Source organism: Larimichthys crocea, chromosome XXI (assembly GCF_000972845.2).
Source record: "Larimichthys crocea isolate SSNF chromosome XXI, L_crocea_2.0, whole genome shotgun sequence".
NCBI classification, from domain to species: domain Eukaryota; kingdom Metazoa; phylum Chordata; class Actinopteri; family Sciaenidae; genus Larimichthys; species Larimichthys crocea.
This window is the reverse complement of record NC_040031.1, coordinates 5,268,672-5,296,213: the sequence shown is the minus strand read 5'-3', so window position 1 is coordinate 5,296,213 and position 27,542 is coordinate 5,268,672. Positions and strand designations below refer to the sequence as shown.

General features: G+C 40.0%; 1 protein-coding gene across 3 annotated transcripts in view; it reads left to right on the top strand.

Moving 5' to 3' along the window:
- The window catches only part of btbd11b (BTB (POZ) domain containing 11b), a 69,286-nt gene that overhangs the window by 29,545 nt on the left and 12,199 nt on the right, over positions 1-27,542 (top strand). For all 3 annotated transcript variants that reach the window (XM_027272958.1, XM_027272957.1, XM_027272959.1), the window contains 2 exons: positions 16,007-16,180; positions 23,409-23,613. In XM_027272958.1, the coding sequence (XP_027128759.1) occupies positions 16,007-16,180; positions 23,409-23,613 (379 nt within the window). The remainder of the gene's footprint in view (positions 1-16,006; positions 16,181-23,408; positions 23,614-27,542) is intronic.

Here is a 27,542-nt window from a genome sequence, read left to right as displayed (position 1 = left end):
GATCATTTGAGCTGGACAGCAGTCAGGGAGATATTAGTCGAGCATCTTTAGACATCACCGCTGAGTTTGATGCTGTTTTGCCATTTCAGTCGCACAGCTGGATGATTAACAGCGTAATGTTTTGCAGCATTTTTTTGTAATTTGTTTGCCTCGCAAAGATTCGCAATGTTTTCCTGCGTGTGTGTATAGGTGTGTATCAATAGTTTTCATCCTCATTTAACCAAAATCGAAACTTAATTAAAAACAGAGTGTCTCTGAGTTTCAGGAACTCTCTCGTTGATTAGTTAAATGGAAAGCATTAATTAGACCATTTGTGGGATGCCAAAAAGCCTGTGTCCTATATGAGTCATTAAAATTATGGGATAGAGACTGTGTTATGATCATTTTGTAGTTTCCTTATGTTCCTACTTGTTTTTCATCTTTACTGTACATAACTGACTGTCAGTGTGCACACACCCACATACATGGCATGATGAATAAAAGAGTACTGGAAATGTAGCCCTTTAATGTGCACAGAAACTAGGTTTTAGCTCTAGAATAAAAAATTCAAGAGCATGTATTATATAAATATGACTCGTATTTATAATTTAAACAAACTTGAACTTTTTTTTGCAATTCTCGCAAGAAAATGGTTCATCAAGTTTAGAAAGTATAAGTAGTGCAAGTAAACTTTTATTTTGTAAAAAAGTGCTTCTTCTACACATTATTAAAGCATAAAATATACATTGGCAGTAACAATAGCAGTATCTGTCCAATCACTCACCTTTAATCCTGCTGCTCCTTCTTGACTGAGACATCACTTTATGCTGTAAATCATTCAGTTTTCTTTTGTTTTCTAATGGTGCCATTCTGTCTATCAATGCTGTATGACAGCATAATCAGTTCTGTAACAGCAGTGAGTGAAGGGAAGAGGACAGAAAGAAAGGATCAATGAATGACTTCATTTCCACAAACAATAGGTCTTTATTTCAGCACACAGGAGCTTCTTGTTTTCAGTGAGCTGAGGTTTTAATCACTGCATAAAAAGAAATCCAGACAGGCTCTACATGATATATATAACGGGTACATGATAATGCTGCATATACAAAAAAAACAACAAAAAAAAAGTCCAACTCAAAACACATGAAATCCTTTAAATTGTACCATAAATCATTGTTAGTGTTCATGAAATGCAGGACTCAGATGTCAAAGAATAAAGGACTGATCTCCAGGAGGTTCTAATCATAAATCCGACCATCCGACAGGAAGCATAATTTACCAGCTGCCAAATGTAAACATTTCAGTATGTGAGTGCATGAGAAAGAAATCTCATCTGCTCATTTTTCCTACTTTACATGACCAGATAATGTCTATTTCAGGCTACAAAAACAAATATTAGTAGTGGTTAGTTTAGTTTTCTTCATTGATTTTCCTTTTTATGCTCAGATTTTCTGTCTGTCAGTCTGTCTTAATTCACTCGCCTATATATTGTGTACACTGAAGGACTGAAATAATTTATTTCTTTGATATTGACTGGGAGAGCACTTCCAAAGAGGAATGTAGGAGATGGGGTACAAAATGTGCAGTCTTTGTTTGTAAAAGAAAAAACTACAGTGTCGAAAAACTCTTTAATGTACACACTCACAATCGTCAATTTTTGGCTAAAAAAATGTTCTTAGTCATTTCATTAGACTCGAACCTCAAATCTGTGTGCGTCGTTCTGTCTTAATTTCAACTGATTATTTTCTGCTTGATCTCTGCCAACCCAAGGGCTGTTTAAGCCTCGGTTTGGTGCAGTAAAGGGAATCTGTCTCTCACTCTCACAAAGAAAGTGAATGAATGTAAAACATTAAACTATTCCCTGATCAAATTACCTGCAGACTAATTGTGGTATTCATCCACTGTGCTCCATTTTGCAAGCGCCAAACAATCCAATGCTAATGATCTGATATGTCATTAGAAAACATACTACTGCATATTTTACTTGTCAAAAATCATGTCAACTAAGCTTGCTCCTGTCAAACATGCACTTAAATATCTCTTAATGGAAGTTTCTCTCGTGGCATTTTCCCTCCAGCAACAACTACCTCATGCACATCATCTGCTTTGACCTCCACTCAGGAGTTTTTTAAGTTATCTGTTAAGGTTGACTTTGCAACAAACTGTTGCCATTCATCTGCTACTTGAGCTTTCAAGCTCTGCCAACTCAGTATACCTAAGCATTTTCCTTTCATATGCCTCACCAGCTACATCCTCCCATCACACTTTGAACTCAGAATATACAACCTGCTGTGCTGTCTGACCACAACACTGAGTCTGACTTTAAGGTACGATTTGCTCTTGGCAGACTGGCAGCCCTCTCCACAAACACATTCCCCAAAATTGCCCCAGAATTCACTGCCTCTCTCCATCTCCATGAAAGAACTAATATATTTCACGTTTTGAGCAAACAAATTATTTTTTACCCAAGTTGTTGCCAAGTGTGCTGGGACAGACAGAATCATATCTAAATATAACTGCAAGAACAGGCAGAGTCCTCACTTCATATGTTTTCACTGAGTTTGGAGTTAGTGAGAGAGGGTAGTGCATATCAGATAGTTTAGGTAGCTAATATACTATAAAGTGATTAACTTCAACATAAGCGCAAAAACATACATTTCATAATCAATATGACATTTTTCTCCATATAGTTAAGAATATTTCAACAAAATCTATCTGTTGGTGATGGCCCAATTCTTCTCACAAAATAGGTTCCTTCAAGTTGATACTAAAAACAATTTGAACCTTCAGTTTCTCTGTGTTCTGTAGTGAAGACGTCTCTTCAAATGCATAACCAGTCATTATGTATAATTTTACCTCAAGATACAGCAAGATAAAATATTCATGGTAATGCACTGATTCAGCATCCCACTCCCTTTCCACTTATGAAAGGACAACACACAATGTTAAAAAAAATGTAACTTGACTGCATCGATTTGTCGTTTTGCCTGGTAGCAGACGTCACACTTGGAGTTTAAGTGAACGGTTGGTTCAGTTTTGCTCAGTGTCGATTGACTGGTTGTCCCACTTCCTATGTTTTGCAGCACCATAGCAAGAACTATAATATGTAAGCTGCATATACTACCATACTTACACTTGCCATTTTTAGTTCATAAGTGTTTTTTATATTGTCAATTATGACAAAATGCAGTGTACTGTGAGTATCCAGATGGTACACTTCTCACACTCAGTGGTCCCCATTTTGGCCATGTAGTGGAAGGGGAGGGACTACCTGTGCATTGTGAAAATGGTAGCTGAGGAAGATGCTGGAGCTGAGGCATTTTAAAAATAAATTATTATTATTAATATTTTTGCAGTCAAATTTTGACACTAGTTGCAATTCACCGGTCAGTGCGCAATGACTGCGCAACACTACACTGTCAAAATTAACGCACTACAGCACAAAGTACATATGTACACAGTGTACTTCATAAAAGTCCTAATTTAGGCACATGTGTCTAAATCTTTGTGCTAAGCTAACCAGTTGCGTGTAGTTTCAGAGCTATGTTGAGTGGTATAAATTCTTTACTAAACATGTATCTGTAAGATTCTTCCTAAAATTTTTTATCTGTTTATTGCTACCGTGACATGTGAACCAAACCGGCTGCCACACAGCAGTTCCCATAATGGGACTGAAACTGCAGTGTGATATTTGATTGTCAAGATGTCAGTGTGCAGCTCTCATTCATTCTGTTTCCGAGGCAGCTCTATCACTGGATTTAGACACGCTGCTGTTGAGGACACATTTTTCTCTCTGTCTTCGGATGGGTCCCCGCTGAGGTTCAGGATGAACCTGAGATAATGAAAAAAAAGAGAGAGAAGTGAAGACAATGAAGCTTTTAGACCAAGAGCACTGAAAATCACACAACTCTATAGTCTTAACAGAATTTGTTACCCTCTTGGTTTAAGGTGGTTATTCACCTTCAAGTCTTGAAAGCATGAAACCTTTATAGTTCAGTCCAGTCTTTTTTTTAAAGACTCTACTCTAGATACTTTTATCTCAGTTTCACTGTGGCCTTCAGATCAAACTGTCATAAGGTAATTTCTAGGCTTTGGTTTCAGTTAACCACTGTTGTTCACTTTGTGGAAGTTGCAGTGACTTTGACTCTGAATAAAAGTCCTCTGTCTTTTTAAATAGCTGATATGATTTGACGCCGCCCATCTATATGGTGGAAACATCTGGTTGATGGTCTCTGACATATTTAAAGGATGTGTCACTGTCATTTATCCTTCACTTTGACATGTCTCGGGGAACGGTAGAACCACACAACCCTGCATGGATAACATAAAGGTAGCTAATGTGACGTGGCATGAAATGATTCATATAGACTACTACCACACTTTCAAATCATCTTACGTGAAAGGAGTCAAAGGACGATTAGCGACCTTGTGTGCAGACACGCAGGATAATCTCTAGTTAGGCAGGAATACGTCCATGCTTACGGAGTCAGCTTGCATGCTCTGAGGCCCTTTATGTCTATGGCACGCTATACTGTCATTGTGCACAAACATGCACTAAGACCAAACACACACACAAGGGTCACTCATGGGTTCAATCCAAGAGGGGGCATTGTTGGAGGAAATTAAAAGAAAATAGTGAAGTTTAATGGCTGAGCTGACTTTTAACTTTGATCTCGCCTCTGACTGGAACAGGCAGCTGAGTGTTTTGGAAAACTCTAGAAGGCAGATTTCACTTGGAGGCGTAGGCCCTCTATTCATACTCAAAACCCTCCATCAAGACCTTGGCTGTAATACCCCTGGCAGGCAAGTCAGCATTATATAATGCACATGAGAGTGTCCATTGTGAAAACAGAAGAGACTGCTATTAATGGCTTATGGCCACTAAGTGACGGAAACAGAGAAAATCAATTATGGGACTTGAGAGCAAAGCAACAAGATGTGAATGAAGAATTGGTGGAAGTCTGTGCACAAAAAATACAATCAGTGTGAAGATTTGGGCTTTTTTTTTACAGAAGACTGTTGACAACATGATATTAAACTGTGACAGGCCTCTGGGTGTTACTGCTCTCATTTTACTGAACAAGACACAGGACTCATAAGCTTGGTACAAGGCTTATAAATTCATGAATTCTTATGTCATTTGCCCGTTCACTACGATTAATAATAACTGCCTAAAAAGAGTTTTTTCTGCAATGGCAGTCAACCAATCATGCATTCAGTAATGCCGGTCATTGGCGTCTTTGTGTTAATCTTTCCTGAAACTCTCTGTACTTGACTTATGCCTCACTGCCTTTGGGACCATAGACGTTGGCCTCAAGTGAAGAAATGAGGCAGGCAGAACATTTGGAAAACAAGTTAACACTAAAACCATTTGGGATAATGGGCTGATTTACTTCATGCATAGCCTTCATTCATAGCTTCTCAAAAAGTACCTTGAGAGGGATAAATGATACTGTTTCTGTTGATAGTATTGAGGTGTTAATGCATGTGGACACACTTCACACTCACGCGAGCAGTCGTGATTTTCAAAGCAAAGCATCAGACATGTGGCACTCTCAAAGGCCGCTTTACTTCAAACACAGACTATCATTCTCTGTGAAGAAACTCAGACGATTTGACTTCATTTGACTTTTTAAAAGGTCTTTCTTTTTTCTTTTTTAATCTAAAGCTTTCTCTGGTTGGCTAATTTCCAGCTCTTGCTATAAAGCCTAATGCATCAAGCTGCGGAGATGAAGTGCTACAACCGACCAAAGCAAAAAAACAACTTGTCCCTGCCTCCACTGGGCCGGGCTGGGCCATCCCGAGTTAGGTTTGGACTCCGTAGTGCCTGAAGCAGCCTGGGACTTGGGCCACCATTAATTACCACTAATGAGTTGAGCATGAGTGACCAGATGATGATGGACTGTACATCCCCTTCATGAGCTTGGGAGGAATATGGGATTCAACACTGTGATGGTACATGTGGGGGAATGTGGCCACACTGGTTAGAGGGGTGTAGCAGCAAAGGATGAATAATCACTGAGGGAAGAAGAGTATAAACACGATGAAGAAAAGTACTAGTGTCTTGATTTATTGTGCTTTGGGATTAAGTCGTTTAAAAGCATTTCTCATGGGATTGTGAGGTAGGGAATCTATGAACTACACAGTTTGAGTAGCACATTATTTGTGTCTTTGAAAGGCTTCAGTATCCGTGTTTTGCTGTTTTAAACTTTTAAGTGAACCACACCTCAGGAACTGAGGAAAGAGTTGAACACTGAACTTGGCTCTTACAACAATGACTCCCTTTTTTGCGTTTATATTCCTGGCATGTTGTGTGTGTGAATCTCACAACTCTGCAGAGTGAAGCAGGAACAGAGGAAAAAAGAAGGATACTGAGCATGTGTGTGGGTGTGTTTGCATGTGCACATACCACAGATGTGTACGTCTGAAGCACGTGGAGGGATGCGTGTGTGAGCGTGCACACACATTCCAGCTCCATGTCTGTGTATTTGGATTTAAAGTGGCTGTTCCTTGCCAGCCATCCTCCTCCGCCCCTCTGTGCTTCTCACAGCAGAGCCAGTGTGCCTGTGGGAGAGGCTGGGGAAACATGTGGGGGAGAGTCCTGAGAAGCAAGGGGGAGACCCAGCCTACCTGCTGCCTGCAGCTGACAGGAGTCAGTTGGTGCAGGGCAGGCACCCAAAAATACGATACCTTCAATATTTGCTTTGGCTCGGTTTGTGTGTTTTGTTAAAGGATGTACTGTTGGCATGGGCTGTGACATTTTTAACCTGCAATAACAATCCCACTTTGGGAACACATCCTTGTCTGAAACATTGCGTGTTTTATGAGTATTATCCAGCTAATTTCTGTTTATAGCTTAGAAGCGTTAGAGGAGATGTATTTTCGAAAGGTTAGCTTGCATGACTGATTTGGAAAGTGATATTGCAAATTACTTAATTACAGCTTGGCCGATGTTCACCCCAAAGTGCAAGAGGAATCGTTCATTATCGAGATTTAACAAAGAGGACATTGTTTTTTTGTCAGACTTTTCACATTTTCCATTGTAAGCAATACCGTTGAGGTAAGCAGGGCTCCTCCCATGAGGTTTTGAGTATTGTTCAAAATTGAGTGATCACAGTTCTGATACGAGGGCTCTCACATTATCAGTGACAGGGATATTTGCTAATGGATGCCCTCGGTGGTGAGGGTCGTCCCCCAGTGGGGGGATGCTTGGGTAGGGGGAAGCAACAGGGAGAGGCACACAGCTCCAGGCCTCATCACTCTCTGCCAGGCATGGCCCACTTCCAGCTAGTGTCTGTGCTACACGCAGCCACTTTGTAAAGTCAGGAATGATAGATTATGCTAGGTGTGTTAAACAATTACGGAGCAATTTGAAGCACTATGCCTCATAAGTTGCCGGTCTCCCATCCTGAAACAACTCAGGGAAGAGTAATGAATCAACGTTCAGGAAAATTCGTCTTTGATGTTAATCATAACCGTATAAGGGAGGAAGAGTGTTGTTTTTTAGGACTGTCTAACTGTAAAAGGGCTGACAAAACCATAAACATACACCAATTAGATAAAGTCAAATTCAGCAATGTGACATCATGTTTTTATCCTCTCAGGAAGTGTGGTAAATAAAGCTTCCAAATTCATCACTGGCTGTTGTCATGTAGATGACTGATAACTGACTCGTCTGCAAGCCAGCGTTTAGAAAGCAAAGGAGGAACGGGCATGCGCTCGAGATGTCTTTACAGTGACGCACAAGATGCCAGGGGTCTGGCCTATTTTGCTGGTATGGTAGCTGTTATCAGATTATTTCCACCAGTTTGCAGACATGGCACTCCTGGGAGGAGGAGCAGGAGGAAATTGAGATAAATGTTGTGGCTGGAAGTCAGGTGTCGATACTGAATGGGTATTACGCATGCAGCAGCTTATATGTGCGTGTGCCATTTTAGTTATAATAGAAATGGCTGTAGGAAGAATCCTACAAAACAGCTGAACGTAAATGAGAAAGAGGTCTGTTTGGAAAAAAGAAAAGTGCTATTTTTAATGTGGATTGTGGTCTGTGTGAGTGGTTCACAGTGCACCACAGCAGCCACTGGAATGAAACATAGATGGACTTAAGCATGACCACATTTTAAAGGATGAAGCTGGTGTTATTCTACATTATTCTTATTATCAACGAAACCCCAGCAAAGACCAAAACCAACAATGTATTAATCCACCTCTCAATACTTTCCGACTTCTATCTTTATAGGAAAAGCCAGAGAAATGAAGATTAACACACAATATACATCACTTCTTACATCCGGTATTTTGTGTGATGTTTTGCACAGAACATTATGAATCACCCTCTCTTCCCCTTGTTGCAAATGTCTTGTTCACTGCATGCTTCCTCTTTTACTGTGAAAGTCTGGCTTTTAAAAGTGACATTTTCCCAAATAACCCTTCCAAAGTGAAGAGGAAGAGTGGCAAAAGTAGCTGCTGTGGTAGGTTTTATCATGAGAAAATGCAATGCAGAGTCTATACGGTGTAGTTTCAGGGTTACAGAAATGTGCAGTGCAGAAATCCATGTACTGTAAAAATGTTGATGCATGATAAATGGTGCATGAGAGTCGGTGTTTGTTTCATTTTTGTCCTGAAATATAGATACACTTCCTGGGAATACTGTCATTTCACACACACACCCACACCCACACCCACACACACACACACACATAAGGATTTGAACCCATTGCACGCAGGCAGTGACTGTATCTTTCCCACCATAAGGATTTACTGTCCTATCTACGTTGCACTTTGCTTCATATTTACCGTATACGGTGCTGAGGTTTCATGTCCGAGAGCATCTTCTCTTAAAAGCTCTCAGTGTTTACAAGCAGCTCAGTATGATGTCAGCCCTTTAAAATAAGCCCAAGGAAAATTTCCCCTTGCAACAAATCTCATTTTATGACATTAGTCATATCCTTTAATTACTTCAGTTCCCTCAGTGCTAAATGAGCAATTACTTCATAACATTGTTACATTTAGCAGAATCGCTAAAATAGAGGCTTTTTCATATTTTTCAGTCATAATTCAAAGCAAGACAAACCTTGATTTTACTGTAATGCGACAGACCACACACACACACACACACACATACTTTTTTCTTTCCCTCCTCCATATCAGATTATATGAGATAATTGTAAGGAAGAAAATACCGTAGCGGTGCTTTTTAAGACTATCCCAGAAAGCTCATGGAGAGGTAGTGCAGGGTGAACACAGAGATTACGGCTCAGTGACTTCAGATTTTTCCCTGCTGCTGCTGATTGCCAGTATTGTCTGGAAAGCATCCTGCGGGAAGCGTACGACTCATGGATATTACACACAGTCTTATTACCCTTGACAGAAGAAATGAGATGAATAGAGAGAAATAATAGTGAAAGAGCCGCTACCTCTGGATGGAATAACACAGAGCCTGCAGGAAGGCTGGTTTCCCACTGATTGGAGAAGATTGCGTAATTCTAGTTGTGTCCTTGTTGTGTGTCGGTCACCCGTCACAAGTCCTCCCTCTGTGTGTGCTTGAGTGTATGCTCTGTGTGTAGTATAAACTTGCATCTGTGTTTTTTTGTTTGAGTTATTCACGTCTGTCTCCTTTTTTTAGCTCTTAGTTCCTCTGTTACTATTTCCAAGCTGCTTGCAATGATTCATTGGCCACAGTATCTACCCAGCTGACCTCTGTCCTTTATTATTTACCATTAACTGATGCTAACTTAAAATTTCTGCATTATATTGTACTTATGAGGCAGAATTAAAGGGCCAACCTATTTAAACCTACACAAATGAGTGGCCCCGCCACCAAAATCCAAACACAGGGATTGGAGTGCAAATAGCAGAAATTAGTTTAAGTTAAAATATTGCTAAAATGTTTTCATGTTGTGCTGAGGTAGAAAAAGTCTAGTGAAGCATCTGCACCACTGAAGAGGTAAAATATTGCAGCAGATAAAAACATTAGATCAGTGTGGACTAAACACTCTCCAAATTAATACATAAGAAGAAGAAATTACAGGTTGGGCATTTAATGATGCAATAACTGAATATTTCTTTAGCCACCTAGGGCCCATACAAACACAACACCAGAAAACAAACTACACAAACAGAAAAGCAACATAGCATTTTGTTACTTGGAGTTACACAAACAGAAAAGCAACATAGCATTTTGTTACTTGGAGTCTCATTTCTGATAAATTTACATCCATATTCTCCTTTACAGTCTTTTTTGGTTTCCACCGACTCCTTAGAGAAATATCTGTCTCTCTAGCTATTACATGCACCAATACGTTTACTAGCATCATGCTGTAGACCAAAGTGCTTTACACAATAAACAAAAAAATATACAGAAATTGACAAAATGACACTTGATATACTTAAATCACATTAGTGGGGTTTCAGCCTGGATTTAAAAACGCTTGGTGGTGGTTATTCGAACGTGTAGATGGAGGCAGTTTTACAATTTGGGTTGGTAACATCCAATGTGTTTATCAGAGCTTTTTTTTTTTTCCTGAAAACTGCTTCCCGCTGCTGAAAACATAGTGCGTGCGGAAAGAATGAACCAAAAACATTAAAGTTGTGAGGTGTAAATAAAAAATAATGAGCTAAATGGGAGCTGGGTGATTATTCTCTGTGGGTTCCTCACCACAAGGAGCCACTTTCAAATCACATGTTGTTCATGAAAAATATTGATTAGTGCAGCTTTGAGAGTGTACTTCACAAAAGAAGTAGATGCCCCTTTACGAAACTTAACTGGAAGGGAACAGGTCTCCAATTAAAGTGAAGCTGGACTAAATATCAAAGGCAGGATTGAATACATTGTTTTTTGATTTTTCGGTGTCTGATGATCAACCGTTTAAAATAGTGTCAATGATGAGGTGTGACTTCAGTCAAGAAAATTTAATATAAGACTATGCACAATTTACTCATAATTTAAACAGCAACAGCAATCCATAATCTTAAACAATTAAGCGTCCTGTGAGCAGAACCTTAGTGGTGTCCTTGAACAAGATGTGACTCCCAAACAGTGACTCCCCATCACCTCCAAGATCCACTGCATCTGAGCCCAACCTCTGACCTCTGCTTGAAGGGGGGGGCGTCATCAAAGGATCAATGCAGTATCACATTTTGCATTCATTATAACTCATCATTTCTCATAAGAGAAGAAGAGGTTTCATGTGCTTACCCTGGGCCCCTCTTACTGATGATCTGAACACGAAAATAAACCTAAATGTACTGAATGTATCTCCTTTGATGCTTTACTCATACTTGTGAGTAAGAACACATCGAGAGGTTTGTGTTTCTTTCAGAGCGACAGATGATGCAAACTCTGGAGCTTTTTCAGCCCCTTTGTATCAGGGACAACAAGAGGATTTTCAACAGACTGTATCATGAATGTGGTTGCCCAGCAAAAGGAAATATTCAGTTTGAATTTAGCTGAACACATTGTTCCCTCTGCAGAGCAAATTCCACTTCAACTAGACACGAAGTGCCTGGGATTAAGACTTTTTAATTACTAATAATTATCTGTGTGTGTCTGCTTTTGTGTGCACACTCTTTGCAACATGGCTTGTTATTAATTTGTTTGCAGCTACTGACTGACTGTATATTAGGATTTGTATGTGTTCATGTGTTTGTGGTACATCGAGTATTCACACGCCTTCTCCTTCTGCCAGTTTCCTAATTTAGACAGACATTTGCATGTGTACATGTATTTTCTCACAGGACTCGTGGTTACACAGTCCTCCTTTATACCCCTGTGACTGGCATGCACAGGACTAACCCATTAAAGACTTGTGGCTACCTCAGACCATACTGTGGTCACCTGAGAGCCCAAACCGAGACTGTACCTCTGGAGGTTTACAGGCATAACAGCACTGTTTTCGTATTCACGCCTCGATTTCTAAAACTCTAGAGAAGGAAAGGCATTCTAACACATCTTAACACATGTCACTACTCTGTTTCCCGCTTTCCATCTCGCTATGTCTCCCTCTATGATCACTCGCTCAGTATACATATGGTAGCCATCTGGCCTGGCAGAACAGAGCCGGAGCACAGAGTGGGGCAGCACTGGTGTGATCCATGTACAGTTACAACATGATTAACCCTTTAGAGTCATAATCGTGCACCCAAAACGTCTTTATCTCATGCTTTTACTGGTATCACATCATGCTACCTGTATTTATCTTATTTCCTCACCTTTTTTTTGCTCTGTCAGCCGTTACATCTCATTCATCCAGCTTTAGTGTACCTGTTTGCACTGTGCATTCATAATCTGCTAGATAAAAGCTTGACTCTGCTGTTTTATCTTTCTGTGAAACCTAAAGCCAGTGTTCCTGCAGAACTGCAATGTGTTTAGGGAAGTGCACTTCACTGTGTGTCCCTCCAAAATAGATTTAAGTGCAGGGTAGCAGCCACATCGAGGTCAGCGTTCCTGCCCCACTGCTCTAGTCAACCCTGAGACAAGTTAGAGCGGATCCAAAATACAGTAGGTTATCCTCTGACAGAAAGACAGTAAAAAAATGAGTAGTCCTCTTTTTAGCATTTTCTGCAAAACTCATAATGTGACGCGAACACAAACAGTTGGTGCATCTGTCCATGCAGTTGGTCTGTTTTTTGTTTTTTTTTAGCAGATTGCATAAATGGTGTAATTGTAGGAATGACATTAGATGAACATTTTTGTCTGGGTGTACCTCTGCTATTTTTTGTATGCAGATTAAACAAACAAGTATTGAGTTGATCCTGGTAAAACATTTGTTACCTTTGGACAGAGCTGGGTTAGCTGTTTCCACTCCGTGTCCAGTCTTCATGCTAAGCTAAACTAACTGGCTGTTTGCTGTATCTTTTTTATATTGACTGTTCATACACAAAAATGGTCCAAGCATGTTTCCCAAAACTGTTCCTTTAAATGGTTTAACAAGAAGTGACAGGAAGAGATGGAGAGCTCTCCAGAGGACGTTGCATTTATAGATATATTTTGGCTAGACTTTTGTTTGTGGCTTTTTTTTTTTTCTGCCAGTGAATGTGGATGTCTGCACTGGATCTCCTCTGTGCTGCCTATCACACAATATGACTAAGATGCATTGAGTGACATCTTAATGGGAACTCCTATACTCATTACTTCTCCTCCACTGGCAGTGTCATGCCTGGAGCATCATTCAGCCCCCTCTCCTCCTTTCTCCTCTCCACTCCTCAGTGACACTGAATAGCTGCCATATGGCAAACAAGACCGGGTTCACTTAGAGAATGGCAGGTGCCCAAAGTCTTGCCACTATACATCCTAAAACAATGACCAACTGTTATATCGTTATGATTATGGCCAGTAAACATCTTGGGCAGTTGAGACCTGAGAAGATTTCTGGTGTGGTCACAATCAGGAGGAAGATGGGGACAAGACGAGGATGAGAGAGAGAGAGCAGAGGGAGCAGCTACAGTACAGTCGGTGGCATGTAAGAGCTCCATCAGTTCCTCCCTGAGGGTAGACAGTGCCTTACATTAGGACACAGAGCGTGTCAGTGAGTCACCTTCCCTCAGTCTGTCCTAAGAACATTCAGCACTTCACTGTCAGCTGTTCCTGTTATCCCCCTGAACCAAGGTTAAGGACCTGGACATTTAAAGCTCAAGTGTAACAGCGAGGTGTTTTTATGTATGTTTTTCAGAGGAGCATTGGGTCCTTCATGTAGTCAGAAAATCAAATCAAGTCACCGTAAATAAATATATAAATAAAATGAGAGGGTGATGAAAGGAGCAGGTTTGAAGTGAAAGAGACTTTTTTTTTTATCCTTGAGCCTGTTGTGAAAATGATGGCGCCTGCAGTGCAATATTCAGCCGAGTCACACCTGGGGGCCTTTATTCTGTGCACATCAAAAGAGGTGGGTCATTTAATCCTGTGGTCACACTCTGAGTGGGCTATTTCAGTTGGTATATAATTGTTTGAGAAGAAAGTGGGAGTGTGGAAGGTGCCAGGGTAGCCGTCCCACTGCTTTAAATGGTTTAAGATGAATTTCCAGCCGTTTGCGCAACTGCTCGCCCAAGAGGGCACATTGTGAGAAGAAATAAAAGCAATAAAGGAGGTGTTTCAGAGTAATCCCTCCAGCAAGTTCTTGCAGAAACACAGAGAAACGTTCCTTTCTTCATAATTGATCCTGTTGAATTGTCTCAAGCTTTGGCTGAAAACTGCAGCTGTTTAGGACCCCTTACACCGGTGCAACAGATGGTGACGTCTCATGCTCTTAGGTCCAGAGTCGTGTAGGTTGTCAGAAGCTCTCCTGGCCTGAACAAAGGTGTAGATGAGATGGTGCTCTGTGGGTTTAAAAACTAAAGAACAGAAGTGACTTATTACCAAGAAATCTGTTTCCAGATGTTTTTGCCATACTGTTTTTATTACTCGTATAATGCCTGGTGAATAGCACACACAAAAGTATAGTATAATCAGGAGCATGTCTTTTAAAGTCAGCACACTAGAAGTACTGGGGTAGAGTTGCTGTATTTTCAAAGGAGATATTACACTGTTAATTCTACTTAGTTGAGTAAGGAGGGTAGCTTTTCTAGATACAGTAACAAGGCCCTACTACATATGTTAAAAAATTGTTCAAAGCTTTATTCACTTCCGAGGGAGCTGCATGAAATCTGAAAAATTGGTTCTAGTAATGTCACTTGAGTGAGTGTCGATTTGGGCTCAAGACCGTAAGTCTGGAGGAGTGGAGTTACATGATCTGTTCTGTGCCCACCGCAGCCCCCAGAGCACCCGTTCTTGTCGATGTTTGTAACCCCTCCGGAAGTAGTCAGTTTCAGAAGAAACCTTCCACAATGTGGATACGTGTCATCAGCACCCGGCGCTTCGAGCTGGCTGGAAGACATAAAGAATCCAGTCGATTAAAAAAAAAAAAAAACACCCTGTGCAAACCTCAGATTGTAAAAACAGTCAAAACAGAAACAATTTACCTACGTAAACCAAGAGAAAATAACCAAATCTTGACAAGTGACCTTGTGAAAAACGTCTGGTGGGGTTTGACCCCACGTGGGGACCGGACCAAAACAGCATTCCAGCTGCGTCATGACAGAGACGTGCCACCATTAGAAAGGATATGCTTACCAGACCTGTAGTCCACTCCTCATCTTTGATCGAGGCTAAAGGCTCAAGGATACATTAGCCACTACTAACATAAAACACCTGAACGTCCCACAGAACTGTTTGACTGTCAAGATGTATTGTGGGTAATGTAGGAAGCAGATCCCTAAAAGGAAAAATAATGTTTGGAATAACGAAGGTGATAGTACAATGCTAAATCGATTGAGTATGAAATGAGTACATTTCAGTTACGTCAAACATAACAAAAGGACACAGCAACTCTAAAAAGAATACATAGCCCGCAAAATAATTTTCATACAGTCCCTTGTATCGTATTAATATCGCCCTAACGGCAACTGTCTGCTCCAACAAGATGAATGACGACTGTCTCCTTCGCCACAGGCAGCATGTGCATTAAATTAGCAGCATATTATGAGAAAGAGGCCATTAAAACCAAAGCTACTATTTTCACAGTGATTAAAGGGCTAAGTAAAGAGTCACTGCTTTCAGCCAGTTGACACCCTGCAAACAGTAAGAAGGGTGCAGCACGAGGCTGCAGAGGAAGAAGAAACTGTCAGCGAAGCCAAGTGGAAAGCAGTCTGCCTCGTCACCCTCAGAGCAAGCGAGGAAGACAAACTAACACACAGTGGTGCGAATAATGAAAACACATCTGAAATATTACATATTATTACCTCTGGGAGAAGTTTCTGACAGATGCAACTAGGAGGCATAATTACCACCTTGTATGGCCTCCATTTTTTTTATCATGTCAGGTACTCACTCATTAAATAATTACACATTAGTATGACAAATGTATAAAGGGAAATAATTAGATATTACTGAGATTTAAGAGGAGATACTCAGTTTTTTATTCCCTTTTCGATTTGAAACTTAAGTCTTGTGTGCTGTCATGAATTAATGCCCCTCTCCCTCTTTCTCTCTCAGGTGTGCTCAGTCTACCTGAGGGTCTGACTCTCTACAGGGAACAGCAGCAGCAGCAGCAGCAGCAGCAGCAGCGAGCAGGGAAGAGCGGAGAGGGAAACGCCTACAGTCAGTCTGATCTGCGCTCCGTTGAACAGTGTTTACTTGCTACAAGAGTGGGCAGCATCTCTGAACTCAGTGAGTCTTATGTGTGTGTGTGTGTGTGTGTGTGTGTGTGTGTGTGTGTGTGTGGACAAGTGAAGAACGTTGACAGCTCCCTCGATATGCTATGTAGTCAATGTGCCCTTGAACAAGACACTTAAACAGCCTAAACCACTTCAGTGGAGATGCTCACTGATCACCTGGTCAATGTCAGGTGGTTTATGGTTTCCTGTTTCAACATGACAACACAGCTGTGCACAAACAGAGCTCCAAAATAGAAAACGAGATATTCAGAAGTCACATATGGTCATTAGGCAATTTGAGGAGTGGGTTTAATCCCCCTTGTTAGCAAAATTATGTTTCTTGTTAACCTGCGGCCTCGTTCTCCATCCCTGATTAGCAGAGAGAGTGCAGGAGCAGACGGGTTGTTAAGTGGAATACGCTGATCCACGTCTTATCCATCATCTGAGTGAAGTTTGTGCAAGTTATTTCTACAGACCCAACCATAACTCTGAAATATCAGTGACCTGATGCTGTATATTGTTCATGGTGCTGTCTGTGGATCTGAAGTAGCGGACAGATTTATGAATACTCTTTGTTGCTCTCAGTCCTGCCCTACTGTCAGTTTCATCTTGAAACTTTAATTTTCTCTAAATTATATCCTATAAATACTCCACTCTGTGCTATATTTTAGCCTATATATTCACCTGTGTGATTAAAGTGACAAGTAGCAATGTGTCGCAGAAGAGCAAGAGGACACTGCTGCCTGTATTCCTATAAAATTCCTCACACCCAGACCAAACCACGTCTGTGGCAAGAAAATATTTTAGGAGATATGGTTGGGGTAGAAATGAACAAATCACTGACTGCATATGGTTTTATTGTTTGAGTGTCCCTATACATTGTTTTGGTTTCCACATACTTTTGTGACTGTGTGATGGCACTGGAAAAAAGAAGTTGAAGTCAGTAAAAAATACATTAAGTCGTCTGTGTGGATATGAGGCTTTGATCAGTATGACTGAAAGCTAGTAGCTGTTTTAGCTGGAAATGCAGACACCTGTTATTTTTGGCTGATGTTCAATAGTTTTAAAAGAATACTCCATGTTCAGTATTGGTTGTTTCCCCCAGAATTTTGTTCTTGGACTGAAATGAATTTAAAGCGGTATTTAAACCATCTGAAAAAAGCTGGACAGACAAAAGCTAAAATTATTTTTGGTGTTTTCAAAGCTCTCTTAGGCAGTGACCCACCACACTTATTCAGTGGTAAAAAGTGCTTTTTAGGCATGTTAGCGGCATGGCTGGAAGGAAGGAAATGAACTGTCAGGCCACCACAAAGTATCTCAATAACTACTGGATGGAGTACCATGAATTTCATTGACATTCATTGTTCAGAAGATTATTCCTAATTACTTTGTTAATGCCCTAAATTTTCCAGTCCAAACGTTCACTTACTCTGTCAGATATCTCATCCTAGAATTTTAAAATCCTCTGACTTCTTTTGTGGGTTAGGGTTAGGGATTGCCATGAAATTTGGTACAGACATTTATCACATCTCCTTTAGGATGAATTGTAATAACTCTGGTGAGCCCCTGACTTTTAATTGCTTAGCGCTGTGATCTGGAGCTATTTCAGGAAGACTGTAAAAGGACTTCACTAGTCTGCGCATCTGATTGGTGGATGCTGGGCAGCGTTTGGTTGCATTTCTCCAAAAGTTGAATCTGGCTCAACTTGTCAGCTACTGGTCGCTGCACCCACACCGCCGCAACCAAAATGCATTATCCCCATTCAAATGAATGGGAAAACCTTTTTGCCACAACACTGGATTTGGTCTGAATCCAGCCTTCAGTACAGAATCACAGAGCCTGGAGACTCTGTTAAACCTTTTATGCATTTAAAAAAACACATTAATTTTAGGTTTTATTGAAGGTCTGCATCTCTGGTCAACTAGAAGTTTTCATATTTGTGCTGGAAGACATTAGCTGACATGATAATGTGATGTTTAATAAGGCACACATATTGTCAAGTGCTATCAGTAAATCGCTTTATCATAATCCTGCTGTGCATGTGTATGGACCTATTTAAATGAATGTGAAACAGTGGGAGTCACGCTGTCAAAGAGCGCAATTCCAATGAACTGCAGCCATTCATTAAAAAATGATTTTAGCTTATAAGTTTGACAAGCCCTCCAAAAGTTAATTGAATGTCTTTCCTCTCCCAATGTACTCATTATTCAAAGAATAATGGGCATCAGAGTGCTTTCTGAATACATTTATACAGTAGGAAGTCATTTACATATGCTTTAGGAGTCTGTTTTTATGTAATAATAATAGGTTTTCTGCATCATTTGAGAGATTACATACTGATTATGTTTTACCCTCTTGTCCTCACTCACAAAACCGATTATAATACACAACCCAAGTTGGACAAAGTATTTTCTCTTTTGGCGGAAACTTTCATGAGGCTTAAACAAATCTGTACAGGCAAACTGTGTCGCAAACCACTGAGAACACAACTTTGTGTTTTCCCATTTGATGTAATCAGATGTAATCACCGAATCAAGATGCCAATTGGAAGTGATGAACAGCTTTGTCTCTCACTCAGAAAACATCATCAGTGCTGCAGTGTCCTCTGAGAGGTGAATAACAAATTTAGTCGCATGAGCACAGATTATTTCCTAATGTGCATGACAATAATAATAATAAAAAAAATCCTCAAGCCAAATAAGTTGGATAGGTTCTGTTTCTGTTGCCATGGCATCCGTATGTCAAGACAAGGCTGGAAAAATATTTTCCGTATGTCCAGTGTAAACATTTATCATCAGAGCCAACAGTGAGCCAATTCTCCTCACTGTATGTTTTCTCAGGAGAGGAGGGGAGGCAGATCGCCATTCCGACCATGTTGTATTGATGAGGTCAAGCAAGGACTCATTCTGTAATGTTGACACTGCAAACACACTCTGAGACAACAGAGTGGCCGATGGATAATAGCAGAGCTTAGTCTGGAGGTAATGTTATCAGCTCTGGAGAGGAATTCTCTAAATAGCTATAGGATTTGCAAACAGACAGAGCTCAAGCCGAAAATAAAAAAATGAATAATTGAGAAAAGTGGAATAGCCTGCAATGATTGCACTATCAGGCTGTCACATAGTATATTTAAAAGAGTGCAAGATGGGAAACTGAAAAAGAATAAAAGATGGGACAGTTAGAGAGAAAGACAGATGGGAGTTTGATTTTTTAAAAATAAATTTCATGGTATAAAATAACATTTGCTGCTCCAGCACAGTGAAATTTGCATCCTATGCAGGGACATTTTTTTTTGCGCTCGCATTTAGACCCAATTTTAGAGGTTTGTCACTGATTTACCTCTTTGTATTTTCTCATTTTCTCTTCAACCAAAATGCCAAATTTGCATATTTGAAATGACAGTCGCACAAATACTGCAATTATTAGGACTCTTGTGTGTCATCATCACTCAGTCATGCTTCACAAAATCCTGCTTCAAATATGTTCCACACAGTGTTGCCAATAGGTGGAGCTTATACAATACCTGCAGGCTTCTATATGTAAATCTATACAGCTGGAAAATACCATGACCACAAGGTGAAACAAGGTCAAATGACAGTGACCCCGCTGGGCAGGTTGAAATGTATCCTGTTCTCTTCCTTTATAGAAATAGTTGTCTAATAGTCTATTTCTTGAGTTTCTTGAGATCAGGGGATTTATATCAATCTCATGACTGACGTATAAAGAATGGACTGCATCTGTGACTTCACACACAGTTTTCTAAGAAGTCATTTTGAAGTTCAGAATGTAGTGACTCTGGCCGCAGCCATCTTGGCAGTACTGTCTCTTCCACTTCCCAGCTAATCTAAAAATGGGCAAAGATGTGGGTCGTCAGTGGACCTGAGGCAAGCTGAATGAAGCCTGGGTGCTCAAATAAGCCACCTGTAAGTGCACCCAGCTGTCAATCAGGTTCAACTCTACTAATGGATGATTGAAACTGGATTTTTAGACTTCTTTGTCGTGTTTCTTAACTTATTCGCAAAAAAGTTTCATTACCTGCAACGATATTTTGTGCTAAAATAATAATGCCTGTGTTAATAATTCATGTGTAGCCTAACATTGTCTGCTGGATACTTTGTCATAGAATATTAGTTATTAATGCTCTAAAAAAAACACCTTGAACATCAGCTCAAAACTTACCACAGGCTTTTTGCAGAAATTGTTCCAATTGATGCTTTTTTGTTGTTTTCCTGAAAATGTATGATGGGAACAGAAGATGCTTCTAATGGTTTTGTTGTGGAAAATATGTACCTGATGAAAGTAGCAGAAACTTACAAATGGAACTATTTCGTCATTTTAGTCTTCTGATCTGTGAGGGTGGTTTTGATTGGTAGGCTGGATCAGCTGAGGCTGAGACATGAAAGTTACAATGGTTTCACATAACAAAAGCAATATCCAATCAGGGATGAGCAATGTGTAGAATAAATTAGTACAGTTTTACAGTGTCTATGTGATATTTTTGCCTTGATTCAGCCTTGTGTTTAACATACTGGTGAAGAGCGATGTATTTTCATGTGTAATAACAGCAATGTACAGCACATCTCCCATCCGCACTCTTCTGAGAACATACTTCCTCTTCTAATAAAGACTCCAGAGGCCTTTGACAGAAAGAGAGTCGTCACGTGATGTGCAATTCAACCTGTCCTGATTTAAGCTCGTGCAGATCAGACGGAGACAGGTTACTGCAGGGACACTGTGCTTTTTCCTATGACAGATTGTAATGTATGACTCCTCTGTCTGTATAATGTGAAATCACTCTGAAAGCTAAAGTAGCGATGGATAATGATGGCACGACACTAAAAGGCATATTTATATTCAAAGAGAGCCCAAGTTCACGAGTTGTTTTTATTTTTTGTTACCTTTCTTCTTTCTTTTTTATTTGTCTTTCAATCTCAGTGAATCTTCACATTAACTAGAGACGAATACTGTGTCTGTGCCCCTCAATGTTATTTGATATGCGTGGTAGTTTAGTGGCTGTTTTCATATGGACAAAAGTAATCGGAGGAAGAATAGCTAAGCATCTCATTGAGTCAGGATGGCCACAGGCGACCATTAGATGTAATCATGGCTGCATAGCAGCAAATAATTGAAACACAGAAACTGTGATGATGGCAGCAGCTGCACACTGCAGCTAGGACACATTCATCAATACCCAAAGGAAGCTGATTACTGCATATTTATTTACTTATAAAGGCTTGAATATATCAGAAATGAGAGTTAATTTATACGTCCTCAAAGAGTATACTTTCTCCCTCACTATTAAACATTAAACAGCCTTCACGCTCTCTGAAGTAATGAGCGGTTTGGTTGTTATGTGGGAGCTCCAATGCCGGTAACTGACCTAGAAGGTGCCCACTCTCATAAAATCACTCGTAAATCAAAGCAGTACCATTATACTCTGGAAACTAGCATATTTGTGAGTTTTGGGTTTTCTAAGGAGATCTTAAAATGTTGAAAACGAGGAGAAAGCGCTGCCCAAATGCTAAAAGGTAATCACTGAGATACCTGAGGAGTGGGATCTGCTAGGCGTGTCCCCCACCACTCCTCTTCTTGATAGCATAAAAAATAATTACCCAGGATGAGGTATTGATTAAATGCTTGGGTTTCATAATGAAAAGGCTATTGATGTTTTAGCTTATTAAAATGCTGTACTTATGTACATCCTCTCTCATTCTATGACCAAAACAAAGATTCCTCATGGCTTTGTGCTGGTTTGTGGTCACCAAAAATAACTAGTTAATCCAGCAGTTATTTATGTGTACACCTGCTGAATCTCTCTGTGTTAAGCTGCTGTTACTTCACTACTGTTGCACACCTCCTCAGCCCTGCCAGCCTGCACTGCTAACAATGAAATGTCACAGGCCTGCATAAATAAGACATGAGAACTGGCTGTTGCTGACCACCTCATCTCCCCTTACCAAGCTTAAGAGGACACCATTACAAACCCATCTGTATTCCCGTTGGTACAATTAAAAGAAAGATGAAGGAGGCGTTACGTATAGCGACAGAGAGAAACTGCAGGTCCTTAATTTAAAGTTTGTACAAGAGGTGGTCATTCCTGTCATGATATTTCCTGCCCATTGCGTCATTACATGTCCAGCACATTTCTATAGTTGCACAGCCCCACTGCTCCCAAAGGACACTCGTGAGATTGACTGTTTCATTGCATGAATGCTCTTCCCTCATTCAGGCATCCTTTTCACACTCGCCTCACATTGTTCAGGCTAAATGGAATTTTGGCAAGCACCAAAGAGTGCAATTTTGATGCTAAACAAACTCCTTTGTCAGAGTGAATGACCGTTTGTTCCCGCTCTGTATTGTATAGGCACATACATATAGTATAGCTCATTTAGAGCTGGGAACCAAGTGCCATCATGCTCTATTACTTTTGTTTGTTGTTGGGTTTTTTTTTGCCTTGAATAGTATCAAATTGACCAAACAATCTGCACAGAGTGCGTTTTTTTCAGATTGACCGCTCTTCAGAATTTCATTATCTTTTCTCGTAGTGCAGTGGGTCGAGACAGGAAGGAGAAGCGACAGAAATATGACAGCATTCACTGAAATGGGATTTGAGTTCGTACTGTAATAATGCAAGACTGTTTTTCAAGCATACTCTGCCACTCAATTGGCACAGTCACAATGTGGATGATGGTCTTGACTGAAATTTCCAGTTTATCTCTTTATTTTTGATTAACTGAAATGCCGCACTATACGGGTATCTGTCCCTTAAGTATAAAAAATATAGGGCTGAGCACGCTTTTTTGAAACTGTTTACTCTCTTTTAAACCTGCCGAGAGAATGTTCAATTTTTTATTAGCAGAGTTCTCTCAAGCTTTGATTTTTGAGCCCAACTGGATGACCTTAAAGTACCTACAAATTATGCAGAGGAAATAGCTTGGAGTAGCTAATGTTTATCCATAAATATTCATTCTTCACACAGTGCAGTCAGCATCTCTAGCTCTCCCTATGTGAGCCACACAAAAAGGACTGGGATGAACCCTGTCTTTTTCCAGACTGTGGTATGTGGAAACAGACGATCTCCCCTGACAGAATGAGCTCTGAGGGGGCTGGAAGGAATGAAGATGATTCCCCGACGTCTTTTTAAAGGCCGTGTGCTGAAAATATTCCTGTCTTTTCATCCTCTGCCTACACATGAATTTACTTTCTCCCTACTTGTGTTTGACATGTATCTGTGTGTATAGGTGACCTGGTGTCTCGGGCCATGCACCACCTACAGCCGCTGTATATGAAGAACCACAACAACGGGACGCCAATCCACCAGAAGAGCAGTGTAATTCACTGGGAACCAGAGGCGATCTACACACTATGTTACTTCATGCATTGCCCTCAGATGGAGTGGGAGAACCCAAATGTTGAACCCTCCAAGGTGACCTTACATACAGAGAGGTAAGAAACAAACAGGTAGATAAAAATATAAAGAACTGAAACATCACATACCAGTGGAAGACAAACAGACAAATAAACAGAAGTTATCCAGAAATTTCAGCTGTCCAATGAAAAAAACACCAAAACCAACAATGAACTGGTTTTACTAAAGTATTTGAGTAAGTATAGACCGTATTGTTTCATGCCTCCATTATTGTCCAGAAACTATTAAAAATACACCAAGGAGCCACACTGCAGATTCTTTCATTGTAACAGACCTGACCGGTCAAATGTGTATTAATCCTCAGCTGAAAATAATCATGATAAATGTACTACTCATTGTTGCTTGGGTAAGTGCTGGGTCTTCTAAAACCTACAGTGTCCAGCTGTTTTAGAAAATTATACTGAGCCTTTTTTGAAAATGAAACTGGATATGTGTGGCCCTTTTTAAAATATTTAGTACTTTATTAGGAACAGCTTGGAGATGAGACACAGACAGGTTAAAAAAGTTAAAATGTGTTCAGCCTCATCTATCGTTGGTTTTGGTGATTAGACTATAGAATAACACCCACAGCTTTCACACTATTGGGTTTGATGCTTTAGACATTGGGAATGAAGGGCTGAGAAAGAAATCAGTAGTCTGCGCCAAGTTATACTCTGCGCTTTTGTATTATTAATGAATCACATGACTACCTGTATGTGATGAATCCACAGATTATTACTGTTATGGAACTTAAGAGCACTAATTGTGACTTTATAGTCAACCTCCATCAGGAAGTGAAAAGATGGACATCAGCAGGTTTGTGGCACAGCTTATGGCCTGAAACTCAAATATAAAACTAACATTTCCACAATTGAACAAGTAGCAAACTCGCTAGAGACAAGCTATAACAGGAACATCTAATAAAGAGGTAATATAGCACAGTGTACAGTACAAAAGAAGATAATTGTTTTTTTATATTTGTTGTATTTGCTAGAGAAAGAAAATTGTCAGTTGCAATCTTCTGGACATTTATTCGCACCTCTTATCATATTTGAGCCGTGAAAAATGTTTTGTGTTCATATAGTGTGCGTTTTAAAAACAAACAAACAAACAAAGTAAAGTAATAGAATTTTCTGGTATTGATTAATCCATCAGACCCTTTCACCTCACTCAAACAGAATAAAAGAACACCAAGAAAAGAACCAAGAACACAAAGAGATAAAGTAAAAACTCCCTTTAGTTATCCACTATTTACACTCCTGCATCTGTCCTTCTTTTCACCCCAGCATATAACTTTACAGACACCATCCAGTGGTAAAGTTCCTTATGTAGAGAGCTGCAGAGATCATTCTGCTGAAACTGTACACCTCAGAAGACTTTTATTGTATTTTTGGCTCTCTGTGCTCACCCCCGAAATGGCACACCAGATGTTTTCCTCTGGAAAGAAAGTACAGTTTTGTATAAGTGAATTGTCCGCTTATTGGCTACTTGAGTGAGCCCTCTGGGTGACCTGAGCAGTGACAGGAAGCAGGTGTTCAGAGACTTGTGTTTAGTTAGTATTTATAATTATCACCATTGACATTGTGGTACATTATCAGCCAGCAGCTGTAGGACTGCATTGATGACTTGTGAGCGAATGACATAAGGATTAGGTAATATTTCCATGGTGTTAATTCCCTTGGTCCTTCATCCTGTAGTTTTTGGACACTTCATAATTTTCCCACAAGTCAGGAAAGCACAGTCACAGTCCTTACAGTTTCTACTCATGAAATGCTGCTTGAGTTTATAATGCTATTTCTTATTTTTTCACTCATTATATTCCACTATATGCATTTATACCTCAACATGTTCAGTATTTTCTACAGTTTGGTGGAAACCCTTGTCAGCTTGCAGCAGAGGTGGGAAACAATGCTGACAGTTGAGCCTAAGCAGTCCTCCTCTGGAGCTCCAGACTTTATCGCCTGCAGTGGTGCAAGTTATCAGCTCATGTGTGCCCCAGGTGTCCAACCCGCGTCTGCTTTAGCTCTAATCACCATTTTTAATGAAAATCACATTTATGCATGTTTGTTTTAGACATATTTAAGTGAGAGCGCCAATTATTGCAATCCTTGAAAGAGTTTTTCATGCACTGAAACAGCAGACCTTGAACTTCTTGTGAACTAGTATCCCCTTTGGGCCTTTGAGGGAACGCATTGCCGTTATACGTTCCTTGCGTTTTGATTAGGTGTTGTGAGCTGCTTTAATGAAGTCTGCGGAACCAATAACATCACCTCACCTTTGAAGTGAGTAAAACAAAAAAGGGTTGCATTTCTTAGAAGATCAAACTATTATTAAAAGATCATTGCATCAACACGGAGAAGCATTGATGAGCATGTGATTAACAATGAGTGACAGATGTGGGACGAGCATTTGTCAAGGACAGTCCAGGCGTTAAGACATCCTTTGTGAGGTGATGTAAATCCAGGAGGACTAGACCACAAGTTTCACACGGCATAGATATACATAGATATATATAGCTCATACAAAACACACAACCAGCTGGTTTTCTCTGCTGCATTCTAAAGAACTATATCAAAGATCTTCTTTTATTTTAATATGCAACCAAACAGATTGTTAATGCAATGATCTGAATACTGTTTTATCTGGTTAAAAAGATACTACAAATCTAATGCACACTGTTGAAACCGATCCATTTAAAAATAGATAACTAACCTGTAAAAACATTTTCTACAGCCCAGATCTTATATTTTTTATATACCTACAGTTTCTGTATATTCACACGTGTGTAATGTATTATAGGAGTCGATATCAGCCATGAGCATTCACAAGGCATTATTGTCTCATAACAATTCAGTGTGGTTATGTTTTGCATAATCAATTTATGACAGCCTGTTCTTTGAATAAGCGTGTTTATCACCACAACATGTCAGTACATTAATGAAGGTCAAATTGTCATGCATAGAAATTTCACATGGCTGCAGTAAACACTGATGCAGAGTGACTGAGCAGAGGAGAGAGGGTGCCAGGAAGAGAAATTATTTAATATATTAATACTTCATATTTACATCCAAGAACGTCTGGGCTCTGGGTCCTGGTGAGGCAGAGTTCTCACTTTGAGACTGTGGTTCTGTTTTCCTTGTGCCACCACATTTCCCCTTTTCCCTCTCAAGCTGTTCACTTTTAGCTCTGGTGTCAGGATCAACTGCATGCTTTCCTTTTCCTCTGTCTAAGCGCTACAGTGCAGCAGGTTTGAAAAAAATACCTATAAACCTTTAGTTTACTTTAAGCAGACAGTGAAAAGTCATGCAATGACCACACACACACACACACACACACACACACACACACACACACACACACACACACACACCATTTATTATGTTTACAGAGAACACCATTATGTTCATAAGACCTTATAATGTTGTGCAAAATAAACCAGAAGCGGAACAATTCTTTCTCTGCAAAGTGTTTTAATGATGCGTGACTGTTTTAGCATTACAATGCATTTTAAAGCATATAGAAATAATGCATTATGCATATGTTTCAATGCATGCTGTGTGGTTCTATAGCACATTATAAATATGGACTTTATTCAGTGTAACCAGCTGAGCTTTTGCAGCATTAACACTGTATTATAATATTGCTCTGTCAGGCTTTGGGTCTCTAAACTAGAGCAGAAAAGGTGGTGTAGACAGACATTTTTATACAAAATTAGCATTTTATTGCTATGATCTATGGTCTATAATCTATGCTATGGTCTTGCTGAGGTTTGATTTGCTCCCTTTAAAGTGTCTCTCTCTGACATACTAGCTTTGAGTCTTTGATTTCAACTTCTAGATGGAGTTCATCCTGTTCTCAAACATCCGTTACACCGGGCAAGATCTCCAAAATAACATGCAAATTCTGTGGATTTTCCTTGCAACTGCCTGGGCACACCAAGTACTGAGTATGACTGAAGTTCAATGTG